Source organism: Parasteatoda tepidariorum, chromosome 5, assembly GCF_043381705.1.
Source record: "Parasteatoda tepidariorum isolate YZ-2023 chromosome 5, CAS_Ptep_4.0, whole genome shotgun sequence".
Lineage (NCBI taxonomy): Eukaryota > Metazoa > Arthropoda > Arachnida > Araneae > Theridiidae > Parasteatoda > Parasteatoda tepidariorum.
This window is the reverse complement of record NC_092208.1, coordinates 51984104-52010443: the sequence shown is the minus strand read 5'-3', so window position 1 is coordinate 52010443 and position 26340 is coordinate 51984104. Positions and strand designations below refer to the sequence as shown.

General features: G+C 29.3%; 1 protein-coding gene across 3 annotated transcripts in view; it reads right to left on the bottom strand.

Annotated features, from left to right (window-relative positions):
• Positions 1-18004: 18004 nt before the first annotated feature.
• The window catches only part of LOC107449127 (cell adhesion molecule 1), a 73804-nt gene continuing 65468 nt past the window's right edge, over positions 18005-26340 (bottom strand). For all 3 annotated transcript variants that reach the window (XM_016064567.3, XM_016064566.4, XM_043055345.2), the window contains exons 5-6: positions 25054-25181; positions 18005-18374 (exon numbers count right to left, since the gene is read on the bottom strand). In XM_016064567.3, the coding sequence (XP_015920053.1) occupies positions 18072-18374; positions 25054-25181 (431 nt within the window). In that variant the 3' untranslated portion in view covers positions 18005-18071. The remainder of the gene's footprint in view (positions 18375-25053; positions 25182-26340) is intronic.

Sequence of the window (26340 nt, the reverse complement as noted above, 5' to 3'; positions counted from 1 at the left end):
TTATATATATATATTTATATATACGCATTTGATACATTTGATCATGGCATAAATTTATTTGGCTAAGATTATTTTTCAGTTTTGTATCTTTTACTAAATTTTCGGTAATAAAATTTACAATTTTGAAGGCAAGAATTTTCTGTATACCGTTACCATATGAGTAGAAAATTACCAAATGAATGGTTTAAATACACATAAATTTTATTTTTATTAGCCAGAATTATGTTTGTTTGTTTTTTGTACGAAAAATCTCATTATCATATAGTACGTTTTTTTTACAAAAATCTGTTTTCTTTCTGTACTCTCTGACTGTAATTGGAGTGAGATTGTTATTTGATAATTTCTCGTATGTACATACAATTATTTTCAATTTAAATATCATCTGTTTGAATATCTATGTTGTCAATGTTTGAATCTAAACTACTTTACGAAAAATACATATCTTTAAATAATTTAGATAATTCATAGGGAGAAATGACTTTGCTATTTTTAATGCAGAATTTAATAATTCATTCACTTTAATAATTTATGCGAAATTCATTTTATATTTATTTTTTAAAACTTTTTTGGAGAGAGCATTCATCATAGAATTCATCATACATTTCAAGAAAATTTATTTTTTTTGAAACTATAAAAATGTTTTAATCAGGAAGATCTTTGTTATAGGTTTCTATGTATAGAATTTCTATATTTAAATATTACTTTTTGTGTATGTGTTTTAATAATTAATAACTATGCGATTTTTTAGAGTTAAATTTAAACTTCTAGCACTTGTTCTATGCAAAATGTTTAATTTTCTCTATTATGACGAATTTGGTGCCATAAGATTATGGATATAATTTTTTAAATCCATTATTGCATTACTAGAAAGAAGAGCTCACCAACTTCACGATTGGTTCATTATAATTTTTGTATCAGGACATAAAATATGCGTACAGAGAAGAAGAATGTTTGTTCATGCTCATGATTCTTTGCCGCTTACGTTCAAACTTACGATTCTAAGATTTATCAGTGAACACAATAATCACTCTACAAATAACAATTAAAATTTAATATCTATTTTCAGAACAAATTTATTCAGTTACCATTACAACGTCATTTGCAGTTCTTATTTTTAAATTTCTCTTTCATTATTGGTTGCTACAAAAACTCTTTGAAAGTTTCTCTCCTGAAAGATTATTTAGCAATAATAACAAAATTCATCTAATTTATTTTTTATATTAGTACAATAATATTAATTTTTCCCTCAATATGTATTAAATATCTCTTTTTGCTACTTGAAATTACATAAGTAGTATTCAATTCAAGTGAAACAGTTGATTCTTCTATTTTTAACAGATTTAACGAAAAACTCAGAATTCAAATCTACACGAATCAGATATTCTAAAAACGTCCCAAAGTATCCCTAATCTATACACTTTATAATGGAAAATTTTCCAAAACTTCCCGGATAGCATTCCTTCGGGTATAAAAAGACGCCAGCTTGAGATTCCTCGGTTAGTAAGCAGTGAATATTGGAAGTCGGTATTCTGTTATGTTGTAGTTGTAGCTTTAGAATTAGTACTTCTTCTGTCGAGAGAGGGATAGTGGGGAAATTGGAGGTTTATTTTCATGTTTATGTTTTGATTTTGGGAATTTATTTTAGGCTAAAATAATTTATGTTTATTGACGCTCTGTTTCTTTTTTTTCGAGTTATTAACATATTATATCTTTGTTTTTGCCTTTTTGCATTGTTGAAAATAAGCTGCAATTCTTTCTTTATCTAGTGCAAATTTTTATTTAAATTTGATTCATTTTCGTTGAACGAGAAACTCAGAGGTACGAACTAAACTCAAAAAACGTTTCCGAAATCTAAGAAGCATCTTTTGAGAAAATCGGTGTGCGAAACAAGAAAAACTGTTTGAATGAATCAGAAGGAAAATGCAGAAGAGTTGATAGTCGATTTAGGCAAACCTCCAACAACTTTCACTCAAATCGGGCTTAGCGATCTGGACACATGCTTTCCATAATTGAAAAATAATAGGTTTGTGTAAAGTTTTTGTTTTGTTTTTTGATAGTGGTTTTATTTAGTTCCACCGTCTATTGTGGCCATTGTCAATTGTAAATTTTTTATTTATTTTTTTCATTGCCCTTTTTATAAGGATTTCGAAAACTGTAATTAAAGGTGGTCGTTATAGAAAATCCTGTATTAATACAGAGAGTTAAATTTTGTTAATTATTATATTATTTTCATACTTAAAACAAAACACTCTGTAATTTACTGAAAGCCTCGGTACCTTAGGGGATAGATCGCTCCCCTCCCATTGAGGTGACCAAAGTTCGATCCCAGAAATGACTGGTCGATTCGAATTCTGCTCCAGGCTCACATTAACCGCAGTGCTGGCATATAATATGCTCGGAAGTAGACGGCTTATGGATTAGAATACCTTTGCTTTCGGGATAATCGAGGGAGATTTTTGTGGTTTTCCTTTTCATGTAATGCAAATGCTGGTTAATTCTATCAAAAAGTCCAGCTTGTCATTCGGATTGATCCAAGAGTTCACTTGTCTTCTGGGTTGGGTTCAAAAGGCTACGGGGTGGAACATTGGTAGTCGTAAACTCTGCATTATGTCGGCTGTTCAACACCGGTCATAAAATATAAAATAATTTACTGAAAATTGGAGAAAATAGGCCACTTTTCAAATGCAACGATTATGCATTGCAACTAATGGTACTGGAATTCTTTAATAAAGAATTATAGCTTTACTCCTTTATAGATTTAATAATTCTGTATTTAATTGAAAGTGTGTTCAACCATATTTCTAACAAAAATACTATATTGAATTATTTTTTTTGCATTAGAGTTTTTTTCGAAAATATTATTAATGTACTGATTTTGTAAAATTTATAACTCTGTTATTCTTATTAGATTAATAGCCTTATTAGTTCTTTGAGTACTTGAAGTATTAAGGAAAGAAAGAATTACTATACATTTTCCAGTTTATGTAATTACCTTTCTGATAGCATTGTACTGTTTTAAATCCAATTCACTTGTCAAAGAATATGTTAATGAGTCTTTTTTTTTTAAATAAATAAAGGATAAATTTAAATAATCGACTTTTTTCTTATATATTTATAAGGAAAATAATGTGGCACCGTTTTTATGTGTAGATTTTTTTCAAAGTTTACGTAACTAATAATTCAATCAATTCATTTTCATAGTTTTTTTACCCAAGCATTTTATTTCCTCAAACTTACACATCAAACAAATACAAAAGAGCAAAAATATTTTAACACTGTTACTTTCGCTACAAACTTTTTATTCGAATTACTTCAAGCAGCTTTTTATTGTTTTAAGATTTTTTTAATCATCCAATTACTTTCTATTCTCTAAAATCAACCTCAATAGTTGCGCCATTCGTATTTTTTCTCATTTCCTTAACTTTAAAATTCAATCGACATTCAGAAATTGTTAATGATCTGAAAATGCACAAAGGAAGAGCATCATTTAAATTCTTTTCATGTACTATTTTATGGACATTTCTAAGCTTTTGTGAGATTTTCAGTATTTTTCAGACACATTTTTAAACTAGATAGAACAGAAAAATTTACGGAAGGTACAATTTTCAAGGAAATGAGTGCAGACATACAGCACTATTATGGAGATAGCATTTCCAATTACCCTTAAACTCCTTTGTTGTATTGCAGCCAGCTGTCATTACTAGCTAAAAACGTAATTTTTTCAAAGTTGTGAAGCAGAGAATTAGCAAAACAATATCATTAATTGTATTGTTTTATAGCCATCGTTAAACGGCAGACCCAATTTTAGGCTTACGATTACTAATGTTGAACTCCGTAGCCCTGTAATTTTGAACCCAATCCAGAAGACAAGGAAACTCCTGGATCAAGTATCAGGAGAAATTTGATTTCGTGGAAGACTTTTTAATGGAACTAACCCGTATTTGCGTTAGAGGGAGAAGAAAACCACGAAAACCTTCCACGATTAGCCTGACGGAAAGACGATTCTTACCCATCTACCACTGATGATGTCTTACGTCAGCACTGTGGTTGGTGCGAAGCGGGTGCGGAATTCGAATCAGAAAGCAATTGCTGGGATCGAACCCGGGTCACCTCATTGGGAGGCGAGTGCTTTATCCCCAGAACCACAACGGCTCAATTTAATTGATTGTACTTTGTGGGTGTTTTTAACTATTATACTCTTAACAAAAATTATTTTCCTTAACTAAGGTGCTAATCCCCCTGTTTGCTGCCGATCACCGCCCCCGATGATTGCTTTGAAATAATTGTTCTGTCTTAACATTAAATAGTTTTTTTCTACGAAATTGAAGTTCACTTAAAATAAATGTACTAAATGGAATTCTGTGTGCTTACGCCGGTGCCTCCAGTTTTCCCATGCCCAAATATTTCCTTTACAACTTTACTATTATCTGTTAGTAAGCATAAAAATTTTTTCTAAGTACCTACCTAATAATTTTTTTATAATGTTATTTGAAATTAAGATTATGTAGTTATAACAAATTTGGCAAATTCACAACTCTAATAATAACTGGTTAAGATTTTTTTTTACCTAACGGACTTCACAACTGTTTAATATGTTCGTTATCTTAACTTACGGATATAAATTTTACAATTTCTGCATGCATCACATTGCGTACGAAGTTAATCGTAAAGTTCTGAATCATTTACCGACTCTTTTAACTGTAATTTATAATAGTAATGTAATTTTCGCAAAAAAAAACGGTTGATAAAATTAGACACCAATTTAAATAACTTTATCCTAAAATGTAATATAGAATTACGTTACATTAATAATAGTAATAAAAATAAACTATTCCCTTATTTTAACCGCTTAGTTTAGAAAACAATCAAATTCAATCCTACCGTGTGGTTTTCCCGAAAATAAAAATGCACCAACAACAATGGGAATCTGTGTTAGATCTTTATGTGTTTATGTTATATAAAAGTATAATAATTTAATCAGAGATATAAAAATTTATAGAGATTGTGTTACATAGAGATATATCAATGTCATTTCATCATGTTGAGTTATATGGCGAAGGGTAAAAATTACTGATGCTTGGCACTTTTCCAAGCCAGTTTACTGTCCTTGTTATGAAATTTCAAGTTTCAATGATTTTAATTTTGTAATAAGCTGGGGATTTTAACTCGGGCGTTAAATACCGTGGATAATATCAAAAGCTTATTAAATAACTATCTAGAGCATTTGTTGTATTTGTAAAAGGAAGCAATTTGTCAGAGAGTTTCTAAAATTGTGTCTCCCACTGTTAGAAATTACTGGAAAAAAATGGTTAAATAACAATTTATTTAATTGTTTTTTAACCATATTCAAACAAAACAGTCACATAACCTTAAATAAGATTAAACTTTTAACTGTGAGAGCATCAACTAGGCCCACCTAATAAAATAGTTTGAGTGCAGCTTTATCATTTTGAAAATGTCATTTGCCTGGTTTTTCTACTAAGCTTTAGAAATAATATAGCTAAATTAATTTCAATTTTTTATGTACTAATATTTGTTGCTTTTTTCAGTGATTTCACGTTGTTGAAATAAGACAAACTGATTTTTAGTAATTCGTCCCATTAGAATAAAGATGTATAAGTTGAAAGAAAAATGTATTTAGCATCACTTGGCAGGATGCTTTTGCTCTCGGCCAACTCATAATTGTAAAAATTTACCACTATCGAGTAATTGTATCCGGTACATATCCCTTTCGAGGGGCCGTAAAATACTTATTTCCAAAGTATCGGTATTAAAACTTATTATTATTGTAGCTGCTTTAATAATTCCCCAATATATCAACGTAATATTTTATACATATGTTAGTATATTTGGCATTTTTTACATAACCCCATAACATTCGAGTTTTGTGCGAAATACATTTATCAGTGACAGTTCTATATAGCCAAATAAAAAAATTGCATTATTACTAGAAAACTTGATAAAGATTCTTTTAATTTTAATTAGTTCTAATAATTCTAATTCTTTATCTTTCTTCTTATTCTATAATTCTTTCTTCTAATTCTAAGGTTCTTTTAATTCTAATTCATTAAAACATTAATACACTATCTTTGCTACGACTAAAAAAATATTTTCTGAAACTGCGGAAACTCCGCGTGGAATCTTATCAAAACTGTACCAATTACCATTATATCCGTAATACGTATTACTGTAGTGTACACAATAGTTAAACGTAATCCGTGAATGGAATATGCAAGGAAAGTTCGGTTAAATTGTTTATCATACCTAAATATCGCAGCAAACTTTTCTTATCTTCAGGTTTACCCATGTTAAATACTGGATTTAGTTTTGATTTGTCTATTCTGATACTTTCTGAAGTTAAAACATGTCCCAAAATCGAAATGCTAGTTTTACATATTTCCCTACTCAATTTTAGATGGTACTTGATACGCAGTTTTAAAACTAACTCCAAAGCAGCATTGTGTTCTTCTAAAGTGTCAGCTCAAACAACTATATCGAAGAAAAACCTATCTGGATTTTTAGCATTCTTCAGCATGTCAGATACTACTCTTTGAAATCTTTCATGTTCACATTTTAACCCATTTGTCATTCTTAAAAATTTTTATCTCCCAAACGGAAACGAAAAAGTGCATAAATGGGAGCTTTTTTCATTGAATGTTATTTGTCAGAAAGCTGAAATTGCATCAAGGACGCTGAGTAATTTTTCCCCAGACACTTTACTGGTAATATCTTCAACTGTCGGAAAATTATATTGAGGACGCTTTATTGCTTTGTTCAGATTTTTTGAGGGTCTAAACACACTCTTTAATCCCCGTTTCTTATTAACTATCACTAACGGGATAATCGAATCTGTCAGTTCTGTTATCCTTTCAATTACACTAGCTCTAACCTTTCTATTTTTCTCGGCTTTTAAAGGTTTTAGAAGTAAAGAAGTAACTTTTCTTGTTACCGAAACTACAGAAACAGCATTTTCAGTTAATGTTTTGTGATATTTACCTGGCAAATTACCTATATCTTCAAATACTTGCAAAAATACTTATATTTACAAACTGAACTAGAGGCATTGCTAGTTACACAACCATTTACACTCAAATTACTACCACTTTGTTTATCACACTTCTTTGTTAAAGTCAATATATCAGCATTAGTATTCAAACAGTATATAAAGTTATATGATTTTTTGTAAGTAAGAAGTCTAAATGATATTGGTGGACAACATAAACTTTTCTGATACAGTATTTTGAAATTACCAGAATATTCAATAGGTAATATAGTTGAATATGAAATTTAATTTCACTATTATTTAACAGTAAAACAGTTTGCCAAACCGGCTGTAAGGAATTAACACTCACCGCAGCGACAAAGGTCCCGCAGTTGACTGATCGTTAAGACACGTTTCCCAGCAGATCACCCAAGTCAAGCATCACTGGTTACCGTCAGTGTGCGGGTGGGTGACCACTTGCATCAGTTTGTGTAGGGACCGAGGGTGAGCGGTATTGGTCTTCGTTAAAATGTTCTACCATGAAGTGCTTGACTTCGCGTGCAGGTCGTCGGGCTACCGAAGCGGGGGTGCCATCCCCTCTGCAGAGGATCAAAAATGTGATGGCATGTCTTCGAATCATCTTCAGGGGTGTTTCCCAGACCGTCGCCAATAGCCCATTCTGAACCTCTAGGGCGACATAAATTAACTACAACAACAACAACAGCAGCGACAAAGAAATGCTTTTTTATTGGTTAATGGGGGGCACTTGGGTCTATTTCCCATTGGCCTCAGAAATGCCAGAATTGCTACTCTCTTATCGTTACCCAGTGGGCACCTATGGCTAAGCCACGGCGGTGGAGTAGCGTCGCCCACGTCATACAACTACAAACCCGGGTGGGTTACATTGACACACTCATACAGAAGAAGGGACATAGAACACAGAGAGAGAAAGAAACATCCATGCCCTGAGCGGGATTCGAACCCACAACCATCGGCTCCGAGGTCAGGCACGCTAACCACTTGGCCACCTGGTCGACAAGAAATGCGTATTAAACTCCTGACTTTTCTCCGATTTTCATGATCAGTATCTACACTGTTTATTGCAGTTTGATGTCTGTAAGCGTTTGAGAAATGGTTCCACTTCCCGCATTTTTTACTCTTCTTTCCAAGCATTTTTTTCACATATGTATTTATTCATAACAATAACAACTTAATAGGTTCGTATTTCGACTTGAATTTTGTTGGTTCGAGCCTTTCACTTGATTTCTGAAATTAGATAATGCATCTCTAGATTTTTGGTTTCTTTGACTATTACTATAGGTTTATTTTTCACTGCTGGTCTTGGATTGTGGTTTCTCATGTTGTCCACACTGAGTTCATCCTCAGTAAATACTTATGCTTGCAATTTTGTTGTTTCAGCACCACTGCACAATTTGACAGCTTTTGTGAGAATTAAGCCAATACCTTCTAGAACAGTGAATGCTTCAGTATGGATCAATTTAGTAGTTTGACGTAAAGAACATAAACTGCGCAATGGATGATAAATAAGAACGATGTCACTACGTTCGGGCTACTAAACTGCGCAGTGGGAGAAAATACGACAGATGTCATTTCATTTGGACTACTAAAAGATCAAATTTCTTGCTTATGGTAACCCATGCTTAGGCCTTCTCTCTTATAGGATGTGTAGGTATACATTTCATGTTACTATTGAGATAATAATACCATTCACGGCTATTATCTGAATACAGAAAATTAGCAGAAGGTTCTTTAAAAAAAGTTACATTGGCTTATACGCTTTGGTTGAGCATTAGCTGTAATTTAATGATATCAGAAAAAAAATTATGACACAACCAACACAAGATATTTCATGAATGTTCATTTTACATTTTATATAGGTTTCCTTAGAATGCGTTGCAAAGCAAAAAAATAAACGCACAATTTTTTTTAAAAAAGCAAATTAAAATTAAGGGGCTTATTTAATGCTAGTGCTGTTATTTAGAAGCCTAGGGCGTTTCCTCTGCTTTTTTAAACACTTTTATTAGAAAGTCTTGCAGCACATTTTAAGATAAACTTTAAATGAAATTAACATAATTGCTGGAAAACTAATTGAGACTATATCGATTCGATTCTTATAAGATGCGAGCAAAATATTATTTATTGTTTGTCTCTGCAACACCTTAGAAAAGTTGATTTTTAAGTAAAAGGCATGTAAGAGTTAAGTAATAGGCAGCTTTTCGTTAAGTTATAGGCATGGAAGAGTGCAAGATACTGGAAACTCCTCACGTGTTGAAGGAAATATTGTACAACCAAGTTTTAAAATTTTTATGGAATGAATTTCTGAATTCCTACGTGGACAATGCAAAAATTTTAATTTCTATGTCCTTCTAATCTTTCTTACATTTATTTTTTTTAAATTTTAGTATACCTGAATTATATTGTGCTTTGGAATACACTTTGTACAGCTGTGCATATTTCTTTGAGGCCAAACGTATTTTTAAATGTAATATTCGAAGCATAAAATACTAATTTAAAGTTCGAAAAACTGAGATTGTGTAAATCACCACACAAACAGTTGAAATGAAAATTTAATTCGGATTTTGCATTATAAAGTCCTTTAATTGATTTCTTAAGCCATGCATACGCAGAATGATTTCACGCTCTGAGTCTTTGGTATGATTAAACTGGCAGAGTATTCGGCTTCATTATTACAAAACGCCTTCATTTATCTATTAAACTATTTTAACGATGATTGCCTTCAATGGTAAATTAGCTGAATTATTTAGAAAATCGTAAACATGAGAGGGGAATAAATTATATAGGCTTTGTTTCTGCTCCAAACTGTTTAGATTCTATCTAAATTTCTGCCCGAACTGCCTAAAATATTTTTTGAAAAAAATATTTTATTAAATTCGAGAATGTAAATTCACTGTGTTTTCTAATACTTCATTGTTTTAGAAAACAAAAAAGAATTAATAGTGAATTTAATGAATTAATTAGTAGTGAAGGTGAGTAAATCAAATCAAATTTTTACTCGGTAATCAGAATGGTTTTAACTTTTTCCATCTTTCCTTTCTAATTAAAGATATTAGACAGATATCAATGGAATTTTTTACAGTGTGCATACATACACAGATAGCTATAAATATTCTTCGTTAATTCTATATATATGTCTGATTTCTTCTGTATTAAAATATAGAAAGAGCAGCCATTGCTTTGGAGGTTCAACTTAACTTAACATTTTGTTTTACTGTGCAAAACTCAATATTACTAAGGTGTATAGAAAAGGGTACAGGTATTACGATTGAAAATTAACATTCGAGAATAATGAAATATTTATTTGTTTTTTGGAAACAATACCATATTGCTGATGCACTTGTATAAAATTTGGCATGCTGAAAGGATCATATTTGTTTAAGTAATTAACCCCTTCCTTCTCGCTCCCCTGAAAATGAGGGGGTGAGGTTTCGCCCTCTATTTCTTGCTCTCGTGATATTTCCGGGCTGGAGTGTTCAGTAGTAACACTCCAATAAAAATAAAAATAATTCATTTCTTTTGCCCGGAAAACATTTTATTTCTCATTTTACACCAGGCAGTACCGGGATAGTTTTAAGGTAATTGAAGATAGTTAGTTTATTTTAAACTAGATTTCAGCACTAATCAGGGATACAGTGATAATAAAAATGACAGTTTTCTTGGAAATTAACCGATAGTTAAGGGATTATCGAAAATTATCGAGTTTTTATCGAAAATTTAATTTGTTCGCAGTTATGTCACAACATGTCATTTACCGGTGAATCTGAATTGAGATATGTTTTTGTTGAATTTTAATAAAAAAATAGTTCATGCAAAAATTGTGAGGGTCTGATTTGGATAAAAAATAATCGGTTTGCATTGATAGTATTATTGGTTGTTAGTTTAAGGCTAATTAAAATGTAAAAAAATGAGATATTGTTATGAGTTTTACTTTATGATGTGTTCGGTTACTAAAGGTGGTTACGATTTTTATGTTCTTCCCCTTTAATCTTACAAAATTAAACTTCTAACTCAATTTTTGTCAAATTTACTTAGCATTTAGGGGTGGAGTCCCTAATGTATCTTTATCCTCATATTTATTTCTTACTGTCGTTGGACAGCCGACCACATTTTAGAGTTTATGACAGCTAATGTTCAACTCCATAGCCTTGTAATTTTGAACCCCAACCCAAAAGACAAGAGAACTCCTGACTAAAGTATTGGGAGAAATTTACCTTCGTGGAGGTCTTTTTGATGGAACTAACCCGCATTTGCATTATATGAGGAGGAAAACCTCCAACGGTTAGCCTGGCGGCAAAGGGACTCTAACACATCATCCGTCTGCCTTTGAAGATATTTCACGTCAGCGCTGTAGTCAGTGGGGAATTCGAATCGACCAGCTGTCACTGGGATTCGAGCCCGGATCACCTCAATGGTAGACAAGCGCTCTATCCCCTGAGCCACCACTGCTGTTATATGTTAAATAACTATGTAGATATTAGTAAAAATTAAAATAAATGAACAGTATGGTTAAAATAAAAAGTTTGCCCCCTAACACTATGCCATGGATAAAGCGTTTGAATTACTTTTCTATTTATGTCATTGACTGACATCAAGAAGTGTTCCTTTCGAACCATTAGAATCTTTTCTGAGTACTTATATAAGAAAATTCAATTACAAGATCCAAAATCATTCAGGCTGATTTAGTTTTTTTTTCTCTTTCCGAGAGTTTTAACAATTACAAAGTTGTCAGCTTCATCCTGGATTTTTAAATGCGTCTCAAATATTCTATCATAAAAAATAATAAATGCAGAAATTACATATGATTTTTTTTCGTCTATTTCACAACTATGCATAGTGTAAAGAATTTATCACAAAGAAAAAGGAAAGAAAAAAAATAAAAGGATCTCTTAACCTAAAGAAAAAGAATGTTCGAGATGCTTGCAGGAAATGTGAGTGATTTCGAAGCTTTTTAGAAAAGAATCAGTATTTCAGATATCAGCAAAATTTAAGCCAATTATACGTATAGTTGGAAAGTTAAGAGAGTTTTACGAAAGGAAAGAAGATTGAAAGTCGGTTAGATTGCGTTAAGCTGAATTTATTTAATAGTTGCTGTTTCTTCCCTCCCCCCAAAAAGTGTTGCCATCTCTTATTTAGAAAAAACATTGCAAGTTTATAAGATGATCTTAAAATATTACACATCTTTGTGAAAATGTATGATATACATAATACACACGAACACACACCCACACACTCACACACCCACAGTGCAGTTTTAACAGATATCTAACTTACTAATATAAGTGCAAAGTGTTTCATTAATTTTGGTACCTATTGAAACGGCACCAATACTGTGCAGTTTTGATAGAGATATAGTTAAAAGAAATTTGTACTGCTCCTAGAAGGGAATAAATACCGGAAAAAATTGCTTGATTGATGTAAATTTTGACTATCATGACTTGACTTTCAGCAACAGCATTACGCCGAAAGATGCAGAATACAATAAATCTTTATTTTGGTGGAATGAAAAACTATAAACGTATTTTACTTAATTCAAGAACGTAAAGCCACTGGGAGATGAAGAGATATTAATAATTTTTTCCTGAGAAAAGGGAATTATTTTTGCTTAATTAATTTTGTCGGTTCATGTCTTTCAGTTTTTTGCATGATTTTATAGTGTTGTTCAGCACTGATATATTGACAACCGGGCATTCAGCTAGTTGGCTAATAAAAGTAGCAACATTCAGAACGCCTGTAACTCTTACAAGGAATCCAAATTTTTCCTGGAATACCTCTTGGGGACTGTTGAACTAAAGAAACAGCATTCATATGAATGAAAAACAAAATCCCAGAGCATGAAAATGAACTAGTGTCTCTGAATTGGAGGGGATTTTTGCGTTATTAAATTTATGGTCAGCCGACCAGGTGGTGGAGTGGTTAGCGTGCCTGACTGCGGAGCCGATGGTTGCGGGTTCAAATCCCGCTCAGGGCATGGATGTTTCGTTCTCTCTCTCTGTGTTCTATGTCCTTCCTCCTCTGTGTGTGTGATTGTGTGAATGTGACCCGCCCTATAAACGGGTTTGTGGTTGTGTGACGTGGGCGACGCTGCTCCACCGCAGTGGCTTCGCCACAGGTGCCCACTAGGTAACGAGAAGAGAATAACAGTCCTTTCATATAAGGCCAATGGGACAATACATCCCATGTGCCCGCCATTGAAGAAAAAAATAATAAATTTATGGTCAAGATTAAAATGATGAGCGACAATGGATAATTCATAAAATTTTTGATGATGGACGATTCTACCGATTTTTTTTTATTTAAATCTATAAGCGCTTCGGGTTTTGCTCAATACAGTTATCAAAATATGTGGTTAGAGCTAAAGCGATTATCAATGCTAGCAAGATATTTAAGTAATTTTAATAGGATGTTTGCACCTTAATATTAGTAACTAATAAAGTTTTTCCATCAAAAAGAATGCTCTTTGGAAGATTATTTATTTCAGAAGATATTCTAGTCAGATTATAATTTTTCTTAAGCAATTTTCTTCGTTATTAAAACTTTATATTTTTTCCCAATACTTTTTACAACTTATTCTTTTTTAATGTTTTGTTAATTTAAACCATTTATTTGACCTAAATATCCTCCTTGGAATTATAGATTTTGGAAGGTTTGAAAATTGTTCTTTTTAATACCACAAAAAAAGGAAATTATCTAGGCATCACAAAATGCAGTCATCTGGATATCTTTACGCCTGGTTTCCCTTTTTTTAATTTAAAATGTCTTAAAAATAATATATTTTGCATTTGGAAAGCAGCTCCAATTCGATAACCTCTTTTTTATAATCAGACAAAAAAATTTATAAAAGAAGAACTGTCTAATAACATTTTTCTTTTTCTAATTGAAAAGATTTTTTAGTTTTACTTTTAAACGTTTTCTCTTTGTATGCATAGCAAAACGATTTCAAATATAATTAGATACTTTTAAAATTTCATTCTCTTATTTAATAATCAGGGATTTATAAAGTATGATGGATTTTTAAAAAAATTGAAGAGTCACTTGTTAATCTGATAATAGTTTAATTTTTTTACCATTTGTAGGATAAAAGAAAATAAATTAATGTTATATCAGTATTAAATTATGTAAATATCGTTTCATTGTTTTCAAGTTGACTAAAAAAAGATTAAGAATTAGTATACAATTTAGTCACAACTTCAATTTCAAAATATTTGCGATGGGAGAAGTTTCAAACCTATATATATTTTTCTTTATGATTAAAGTTTATTTTACAGATACACAAAAAATTAATTTCTTATGCATTCTCAAAAAATGGATATTTTATGGATACACATACGGAAAAAATGTTTAAATAATAATTTACTTAATTTTTATTTCGCTATATTCAAACAAAGCTGTCAAATAGCCATAAATAAGATGATATTCAAACAATTAACTGCGAGAAAAACCATTTATTAACTACATTTATCTAGAGGGGTTAAATAACCAGAATTTTACCGCACCTATCAGACCCACCTTACTAAGCCACTTAGTTCTTTGCAGCTGGGTATGTATTATAGCCGAGTTGGCTAGTCTGTCAATCCCATGACCGACGGAACAGAGGTTCGAATTCCAGCGTTGACGCCACACTTCTTCCATTTCTTTCAACACATGAAGAGTTTCCTGCACTCCTCAATTTGCACCCCTGAACTATTAGAATACGATACTTTCATTAAGGCATAAAGAATAGCACCATTAAACTGCTTCACACAAAAATTCGAATATTTCCCATCTCTTGCGATTGTTGAAACTGCCTGATAAACTAATTAAACCACATCCCATGGTTCATTTGACAAAAATAACTCAACCATAACCTTACTGCAGTGTCTATTACCTAATACTGAAAGAAAACACAAATAATTAAGATCAAAAAGAAAAAACTTCTTTGAAAAAAACGCGCTAAAAAGCAGCAGAAATTTCAGAAAAAAGTATCNTTTTGTTTTATTTCATTTGTTTTGTATGTCTATTACCTAATTTAGCCTACCTAACTCCAGTTAAATATCATTTTTACAAATTTAAAACCATGCTAGTTGTAAATGGTTAAAAACCTTTTGTATTCATGGTTTCTTAACCATAATAGCTGCAAACGGTTTCTAAAAAGTAAAGGTATAAAAAGGTTCTTTGCCGCTAACTTTACGGTTAATTGGATGGAGACACATCTGCCGGTTATTTTACTGCATTTTAAAATGAAAATTCTAACGTTGTAATAGAATTTAAGGTATATACTGAATGTACGAATAATATAGTTTGAGGTTATGCAAAGTTATTCACAAACTTTTTAAAATGTGGCCTGTCATTTCTAGTAATTTCAAGTTTCAGCATAAATTTTACATTTGTTTAAAGAAAAACTTTGTCCCACAGTTTAGGGAACAAGTATTAAAAAAAAGAATATCCATTCGAAATTTAAAGTTACAAAACTTAACATTTTCTCAGTTGAATGGGAAACTTGATGAAGTGGGGATTAAAAAAATTTATTTTGAGATTCTAGAAGTTTAGGTCTTGAAAAGGTTTTGATATCATGCATCTTGTTTTTCGTCAGTAATGCTAATTCTACTTATACAAGGAAATGTGAATATTCGTTGTAATAATGGAAATTCGAGGCAATGACTCAAAATATAAAATTTTTAAATAATTTCTTTTTATCTAATAATATAAAAGCTATGCTTTTGTATTTTTATAAAGATATTTTATTATCTAACCGAAGAAGTTTGAGGTTTAATTAAACATTTAAAAATAATGAAAACTGAACTTTTTAATACAAACACTCAGTAAGCTATATTAAAGGAAAGAAATAGTTTCAAAATCATTTCTCGATTTCTCAATTTGCGCGATTATTTTAAATTTTCTTTCGGAATTACAATTAGAATCGGAAAATCGTTCAAATGTTCACTTTCAAAAGTTGTCTTAGTGGTTTCATAATTCATTCAATTTCAAAATTGTTTAACACTAGCATTTATCTATTTAAGATTATTATTTTGAAAGAATAAATAAAGTGTAGGCTTCTGGTTTTATAAATAAGCAAATAGGACTATATTCAAGCGAATTGAAACTAAAATAAATCGCTTTCTAACACAATTTATTTCTAAAACTGTAAATCAAGATTATGTTCAATAATGAAGTTTTTAGGTATAATATTAGTTTTTGAACTATCTTAGAATCTTTTAAGATTACGCATAAAAATTAAAACTAGTATATTAATCATGTTAAAATAAAAAATATTAATAAACACTAAAAAACGAATTTCTCGAAATAATTTATATTGAAAAGAAAGAATGAAAAGAATTTCTTCACGTTGTTGAATAATGAATTCAATGAGCTTAAAAACACAATTAAAAAATAATCATTAATCTTAAAAATACGTTAAAAAATTAATAAAAGAATAAAAACAATTATTGAAACTAGCAAAATCTAAAGAAAAATATAAAATATTGCGAAATAAATGCTAATATTAGTAGATATTGTTTGAAAAATATTTACTATGATACACTTTTTTTTAATCGAAAAATGCAATTGAGTATAACTTTCAAAATACTTAGAAAAAAAGTATTCAGAAACATAGTTTCTAAAAAAAGTTTTAACTTAGTTTGCTGTTAATTACTTTACTTTAAAAATAGTTAAACTTTTAATTAATGAAAGCAATATGGTAACTAAAATCATCTTCAACTAAACCTAATTTACTTAACTAAATGCTTTCCTAAAAAATGTTTCAAAGTTCTTACTTTCAGAATTCTCTTTTCATTTAGTTAAAAAAATGTTCTTACTAACTATGAAAATAATATAGGGTCTCCTTCTAATTGAAAAAATAATTAGAGGAAAAAAAACAAATTTTTTCCTAAGTAACTGAAAAGGAAAAATGATTATAATTTAAATAGTAGATAACTAAAAGCAAGTCCAATTAGGAAAGCAATTTATTCCCTATTACAGAAAAGCTGTGGTTTTCCTTTAACCTGCATAAGTTTGCAAGATTAATTTTTTCTATTTAACTTTAACCTAATTTACTTAAAATACATTTTAAAATAGATTTTTTCATCTTTCAAATTATTCATTAATTTTAAAATAAAGCATTTTCTTTAGATAATTCAAAAACTAATATTATACCTAAAAACTTCATTATTGAACATAATCTAGATTTACAATTTTAGAAATAAATTGTGTTAGAAAGCGATTTATTTTAGTTTCAATTTTCTGAAAAAATCTAATGTCTTTATGTTCTAAAAGAATAGCTTTTAAATGTAGATTCAATTACGGCTTTCCGAGCAATTTTTATCAATGTAAAAGAAATAAATTAACATGAGATCTTTAAAAACGGCGTTCTTGTGTTTTTTTAAAACTATTTTATTTACCTATGTGACAAAATTAAGAAGCATCTACACTTATACCAATAAAATATATTAAGATTATTTTTTACTTGATCCGCGACGGCTCAATTGTTAAGGCACTGAACTGTCACTGTGAAGAACAGGGGTTCGATCCCCCAAGGGGGTTTAACCTAGAGAAGCCCTCCCTGCTTCAAAATTCGATAGGTATCAGCTGCTCTGGGAAGAAAAGACTGCTTCCGAGCAATGCCATTGGTCACGAAACTGTGGAGCTTAACCTGCCCACAATGGGCTGTTGTGGGAATGCTCTAGTCTGCTTTTTATGTAGTTATATGAGTTGATATTTTTATGTTATATGTGTTGATATACCTTACTTCTTTAATAAAATAATAATTTGAATTAAGGTGAAAAAATATAGTATTTTTCTTTTTTTTGGAAAACAATTAATGTAAATAGCAGCTAAAGGAAGAAAAAAACTTTTACTGCTACAAATTTCAAATTGCGCAAAGTTGAAAATGGTAATAATAAGAAACTTCTCATCGAAAATATTGTTCCTCCTCTAACATTTGGTGACGACAAACTTAATAAATTAAAAAATAAATTGCCATTCATTTTAAAGCGAAAAAGATATAGAAAATAATCAACCAACGAGATTAACAATTTATTTGAGCACAAAACCCACAAAGAGAAAAAACGTCAATTATCTACATGATAAAGTACAAAAATCCAAACAACAAACACTGATAAAAAGTGAATGTGAACTTCACAAATGATTTTTCACTGGAGTTTTTCAATTCCAGTACACGATCTGGCAAAGGTCGACTGATGAGTAGTTCCTCACTGACGGAAGTGACGACATCCGCAATGGACGCGGTACATGTGAGTCGAATATCCCCCGGGGGAAGATGGCGAGATGTGAGAGGGATATTGATGTAAGATGATGAAGACTCCAGCTGATCCGGGTGGCGGATGACTTCTTGAGTTCCACGGATTGTTCCTGAATCCATCTGAAAAAGAAAGGGTAATATTTAATGCCGTCTGACTGATATGAAGCCTTTGGGGATTATGCAGATATAGTGTATGATATTTTGCCTCTTTGTAACAAACTAAGCATATCTTGTAAGAGGAATCTCCGAAATTAATGGAAAAACAATAATTATTCAGTTTAAAAGAAATATATGGGTAATTTCCATCAACAAATTGATGATTTTTAAGACTATTTCGAAATGCATTTTCGAAAAAAAAACTTTTTCAATAAAAAATCAAATATATATATATATATATATGTATATATATATATANTCTGATGATATGCATTTAATAACACACTCCTGTATATATATATATATATATATATATAATATATTTAACTCAAAACTGCAATAGAATTGATCGCCTTCTCTCAAAACTCGCATTAAAACATAAGCAATCAGAGTAATTTTCATACAATTCAAGTAAATTTGTATAAAAAATTTACGCGTTTTGAAAGGAAGTATGTAAATTTAATGAAAATAACTTCGAATAACATTTTTCGTTAATATTTTGTTAGCTTATTTGTGAAGGTTTATAATTTCCGGTATTTTAAAAAAATAATCACTGCATGAAAAGAATTTGTTTTTCTAGTCCCAAAGTTCAAACATTTTTATTTAAACAAACATGTTTATGTTACCGCTGAGAGCTGATTTATCAAGATGAACTTTTTGTTTTTCCCATTTTCGGTAAAAGGTACAAAAACGCACCATTTGTGTAAATATTTTAAGCTAACATTATGTCGCATATTTTTCACTAATTTTATTTTTCTGCTATTGTCAAGGGTTTTGAAGATATCTATAAAATATTAGTAATTCAATTAGAGTAAGCACTTTCTTTTTAGAAATTTTTAAACTACTTTATTTTCTTAACTTGAGACAATTGTAGACAAATTATACTTTTTAAAAATGTATAATTATTTCTCTGAAATTAATCATATGCTTTAAGATGGATTAAAGTTGCAGATTCAGTAAATAAAATAAAAATTAAACAAATTTCATAAAAAATTAGTGTTTATCTAAATGGTTTATCCATTGATTTTCCCAATGATGTATATACGCATCAATTTAATTCTTAAATAAGATATTTTTCATAAACGAAACTTTTTTTAGTCTAAATTAATGTAATTTAAGCATATTTTAATGAAAATAATTACACATTTTATAAAAATTTCTAAAATGGGTTAAAAAACTGTACTTTAATTCATATTTATAATATCCACATAATAATTCTACTTTATATTTTAAGGCAATTATTCATCATTAAGAAACCGACTTTTTAAAAAAAAAACGTATTACCCTCTTATAACAAACATTGTTAATTTTAAAATCTACAATTATTGGGGAACATAATAATAACGAGTCGTCTTTTTAAAAAATATCATGTTATCGAGATATTTTAAGCACGTTTCGCTAAAAAAAAAATTTTTCTATAAAAAAAATTTTTTAAAACTACTGAAACATTAAATTTCTAGTTTTGCTTTAAATAAGATTGTTTTTATTAAAAAAAACTAAGACATCTTATTATAAAATAAATAATAACACTATAAAGAAAAAATACTAAATTATGCATAAATTTTTAGAATAGGGCTAAGATCTGGACATTCTTTAATTAATTTTTTTTTAAACTAAATTTATATTTAATTTGTTTTAACAATTATTTTCTTTAACTCACATTTAAGCATTACAACAACACTGAATTTAGTTATTATTATTTTCAAATCTTTATGCATACTGGAAATACTAAAATATATAATTTTGAAATATTGATATTTTTAAGACATAACAGGGTGAAGTTTCAATAATTTTTCAGAAATAGAGGTGAATGTTTTCTGTAAAAATTACCAATAGCAAATTATAAATGGCATATCTTTTATTTTTAACTTTTGTAAAACTGCTTAATATATGATTTAGCTTAATTTAAAATTTTGAAAACTACTTAATTACAAACGCAAAATGGTATTTAAATAAAGGAAACTTGATGTTTGCATTAGTTTATTTCTTTATAATAATGTGCATTTTTATTAGAATTTTTCTACTGGAAAGTTAATGTGTATTTCTTTAAAACGCTTTTTTCCGATAACATTTTTGGAAAAATCATTTTAATAGATCTTCAAATTCTACTAATTACGGAAAATAAACGGAATCGCTAAAAAAAGACACTTAATTGCTCTAAAGTAAGAACCATTTCTCTTTTTCCACAATATTTGCTACTTTTTATAATGGGATTTTTTCCTTAAACAGTATGACAAAACTTTTTGATGTAAAAGTAATGGTATTTAAATTTAAAAAATGAAATTTTTTATTAAGAAAAATGTTAAATAATATACATTTTAAATGGGTAAAAACAGTTGTTTGCCTCTCAAAATATTTTCTTTATTTTACCATAAATTACGTATTTAATATTAAACATAACATTTCTTATGAAAGAAAAACATACGTGTTCAATATTCAAATTACTCGTTAAATTTAGATTATAAACTGCAAATAATTTTGGAGATTATAAGCATGTTCTTTTACAAATAAATTTGCTTGCCCTATATTCTATAGCTATTTAAAGTACAGATTATACACAGAAAACTGATTGCTTTTATTTAATAATTAAATGATAAAAGATGCTTAAAATAACAAATGACAGAAAATTTAAAAAACAATTATCATACTATCTGACAAAATTTATTTCTCAATAATTTAATTAAACAGAATATTATGCTCAAATTAAGCGGATCGTTGATTGTTTTAAATACATTAAAACCCAATTTAAAATAACAGAGGACAAAAACAAATTAAAATTGATAATAATCTTTTTTAAGATACTATTAGAGACATTTATATATAAGTTTAAGAAAACCATAGATTATATCACTCTTTTTTTTATTATTTAATTTCTCCTGAAAAATTGCTTATTTTTGTCCGATAATGTACTAAGACAAATGCGATGCGTACAAATATAAATGAATTTTTAAAATTCAATCATCATTACACGAAGGAAAAGGTTTTATCATCTATATTTTAAACTTAGTTTGACATATTTCTTGATACTTCGTTTGGTAGATCAAAAACTTAGTTTGACAAATCCTTTTCTTATCAGTTTGTTATCTCCTTTACCACTTAGTTCATCCTCGTATGTTGAATTTCACACAATAAAAAAATGAATACTCAAATTTCACAAAATTTTATTCTTTTTTGAAGAAGTCGTTTCCTGGTGTATGCTTCTTAGGGAAAAAGCGTTCGCCCTCCCAATAAGATAAACTGGGTTCGAAACCCAGCGAAGACTGGTTGATACGAACTCCGCACCCAGCTCGCATCAACCGCAGTGCTGACGTAAAACATCATCAGTGGTAAACGGATGAATCAGAAAAGAAAATTTTCTTTGCAAAAGATCAAAACTATAAATCAGTTATTTGTCAAAACGAAAATATGGGAAGTATTATTAAAAGTCACGTTTGAAAAGTGTACGCCTACAATTTTAACTCTGATGTCGTTTCTTGTTACCATAATTAAACTACTGCATTTTCAGTAAATTGTTATTAAGAATGAAAGTATTTATTAAAAATAATATCATATAAATACATATGCAATAAATAGTAACAAATTATCTTTCATAAAAATTTAAGCAGTTGTAAAAATCGAAAACTATTACTAAGGCATAATAAGGCAAAAAATCAAAACTATAAATCAGTTATTTGTCAAAAGGGAAATATGGGAAGTATTATTAAAAGTCACGATTGAAAAGCGTACGCCAACAATTTTAACTCTGATGTCGTTTCTTGTTACCATAATTAAATTACTGCATTTTCAGTAAATTGTTATTAAGAATGAAAGTATTTATTAAAAATAATTTCATGTAAATACATATGCAGTAAATAGTAACAAATTATCTTTCATAAAAATTTTAGCCGTTGTAAAAATCGAAAACTATTACTAAGGCATAATAAGGCAAAAAATCAAAACTATAAATCAGTTATTTGTCAAAACGAAAATATGGGAAGTATTATTAAGAGTCACGTTTGAAAAGCGTACGCCTACAATTTTAACTCTGATGTCGTTTCTTGTTACCATAATTAAACTACTGCATTTTCAGTAAATTGTTATTAAGAATGAAAGTATTTATTAAAAATAATTTCATATAAATACATATGCAGTAAATAGTAACAAATTATCTTTCATAAAAATTTTAGCCGTTATAAAAATCGAAAACTATTACTAAGGCGTTTCAGACTTTCAATCTTCTTCTATGTTTACATTTAATTTTGCGGTAACAAAAACTTCGGAAAAGATAATTATAGCTTTAGATATAAAGACCTTCCAAAACAGTTTTAAATGCAGAAAAATAGTTTTTGTTTTTCTACAAAACAATTTCAAAAACATGCCGCTACAACAATGAAAATGAATAAACAATTCGTACCTCAACATATTTGACCGACCTTTAATTAAAAATAGCAATTTAACTGCTGCTATAAGATAATTAAGAAGGTCATTTTCTTTTTTTAAGAAATAAAAGTATTCCTTTTGAATGGTTATGAAGTTTTACTTTAGAAGAATGAAATATTTTAAAGAAAAAAATATAATAACTAAAGTAAGGATTTGTATCGTGTTGTTTTAAAAATCTTTAGGAAATATATATCACTTCAGAGAAAAGTATTCAAATACATTAAGCATTTTTAAAGGAATTAAACACGTTTTCTCTCCAATCGAAAAGAAAAATGTTGAGAAACATTAAGTTTTTTTTAATGCAATTGTTGATATATCTGAATTTCAATTTAAATGGTAATCCTACTCTAGACTTTAAAAATTTTAAAAAAAAGTTTTTATTTCTTTTTATTTAAAGCCCTTTCGAATCTAAATAATAAAGAAGCACTAGTTGCATTAATGAAAAATAGTTTTATACTCCATATTATATGGGAGAATTAAATATAAATGTCCTGTCATATAAAAGATTAAAACTTTCAACCCATTTCCTTAGTTACAAAAACAAAGTTACTTATAGCATTTCTTTTCATTTTTTTCATTGGAAAGAAACCTGTCAAACAGTTTCCGAGAAGCTATTATTGTCAGACATGGGAAAAAAGAACACCAAATCTTTAACCAATTTCTTTAGTTAAACTAAATATCAAAACTGAACGTTTCAACAACAATTTTGCTAGAAATCGGTCAAATAGTTACTAAAAAAAATATTTCAAGTAAGTCTAAATTTTTATATTCCCGTGAAATATTTTCTTAATAATTGTACTTGAAACATGGCTATGAACTCAAACCCAGCTACAGTAGTTCAGCAAATATTGAATCAGCTGGTCAATCACAAATAAACTAAACGAGCAGCTTACAAATCACAATTAAACGAACCAATCTTTTATCAGTAAGTTCCTGCCAAAGACTACAAAACTAAATAAAAATTATTAAAAAAAGGCTAAGAAAATAAAATATACATAAACAACATGAATTAAATTTAAAGAGTCGGATCAGAAGAGTTGGATTTGTACAAGCTGAAATTTAAATTCTAAATACTACCAATGTACGTATAGAAATTATGTTAGTGGGTGTATAATTAGCTATGATATCTATATCCTTAATATTAGATACAGAAAAAGTATATTCCGAAGGTTACGAAAATAATATACACATAAGCGACAAGAATAAAATTTAAAGAGTCGGGTCAAAAGAGTTGGATTTGTACATACTAGAATTTAAATACTAAAAAGTTACCAATATACGTATTAAAGTTAATTTAATGAGTGTATATGAGTAATGAGTAATGAGTTACGTATCATATAATAAGTAATGAGCTACGATATCTATATCTTCAATATATAATGCAGAAAAAGTAAATTTTCCACCCTTTTTTTTCAAAAATTTTAAGATATAAGCATTTTAGAATTTCTACTGGAAGTAGATTAATGCAGGAGTTTGTTAATAAAAAAAAGTTTATAAAAACTATTCTAATTAGACTTGAGGACAGAGTAAATTTAATAGTTGCTCATAATGTCCTTGTTGCTATTAAAGTGAGCGTCACCGAAAAGATAAAGGCATGATTTTTAAAATATCAATTTAAGGATCGATAAAATGATTGAATCCGATTGTTTTTAAATTTCAGATTCCATTAGCTACAATTTACGTATTAAAATAAGTCATATTAAAACGCATACATATCTCATATCAAAATAAATAGCAAGACAAAAAATTTTGGTATGAAATTATTTTTGGATAACCGAGATTTATAAAAAGATGAAAAATATTTTTAATGTTGTTAAATTGGACCAGAGATATTGCCAAATGATAAGAAACTAACATTAGAAATTTTTAAATGTTACCGCTATCGGTACCACACTTTCTACTCTCTTCCTCATGTTTTAATGGTCCCAAATCTGAATTCGTCGAAAATCATCGTTTTAGAGCTTTTTGTATCTAATTTCTTAAAATAAATATTTTCTGCATCATTTAATTAGCTTGTTTAAAATTTACACCCTTAAATAATTTAGATACTATTTATTCGCACATGAAAATAGTATGACAAAATCATGTTCTTTTTAAGATACATAAAGAGGACTGACCATAGGGAGGCTATAGTCCTTTTTATGTTATAAGGACTGCAGTATCGTTTGGACTATAGTGGGGACGAAAAAATATATCATTAGAATGTTTAAAAAAAAGTACTTACTAAAACGTCATTGACGTACCAACTAAGATTTGCAGCTGGTTTTGATTTTGCTGATGAGCAATGCAATGTAAGATTGTCACCGAAATCTGTCACTTCCCCTGATATTCTGGGAGACGATTCTGGTGGTACTAAAAGCACACGACTTTATTAATTCAAATTGAAAAATGTTTAACAAAAGAATTCTAATTCCTGAAAAATTTTACAGAACTGTAACACTAATATATATTAACCTTGTTAAATCTTACGCAAGAAAAAGTACATTGCTATATGACAACTATGATAAGCAGATCACTTTATCATTTAAACACATTATTCTTAGACTATAAATCTTTAATATGTATTTAATTATCTATAGTAAAATGTAACACCAAAATTCTTTTTATTGCATAAAAGTTGTTTAAAAGAATTAAATGTCGAGCCCAACTTTCACTTCTTTTGGTGAAATCGGAAGTGTTGGCAACTCTGGATTTTCTTTTCAACTAGTCGCAGTCTGTCATATCGTGAAATAATTTAAATAATATGCTGACGTTAATTTCATAGCTTTTATCATGCATGAGTAAATTTAAGAATTTTAACAATTCTCAAAAAAGGAAAAGCTACCAATTTACTACAAGCCCTTTGAAAAAAGTTGGCTCTGCTACCTTTAGAAAACTCTTATGCAATTAATCCCCACATAACAACAAGAAAACTTTTATCCTCACGTGCCTGGGGCTCACCAAACAGGATTTATCAGATGATCCATGGACGGTGTTGGATTTTTTGAGGGTGTATAACGTCATGGACCTGGTCCAGCACTGCTGGCCAATGGGGGGCGTGCAACAACAACACAACAACAGGAAACTTTTTGTTAAATTTATTGAGTTTGCTCATCACAAAAAAATTTATGTATCGTAATTAATGATTATTTTGTCAAAATATAAAATTATTGAGAATCAACTATATGGATTATAGCATTCAAGATGGCTTAGTAGGTTACAAAATGCCACTCAGAACATAGAACAGTGTTTCCCAAAGTGTGGTAAGTGTACCCCCAGGGGTAAGGGAACAGTTTCAGTACGCGTTCTTATGCGAAATATCTTGCAACTAACGAAAATTTCAAGAAAATTTTATTTAAAAACAAAGTTGGCCGTGAAAATTTACTATTACGTATTTTTCTATAGGCTATTTTTTGCAGAGTTAACAGTTAATAATTAGTAGTGACAACATCCAGTTGTGGTTTTTAAATTTAGTGCAGTTTTTTTATAGTAAAAAATACATCATTTTTTAATTAATGGTACACGGCGTTAC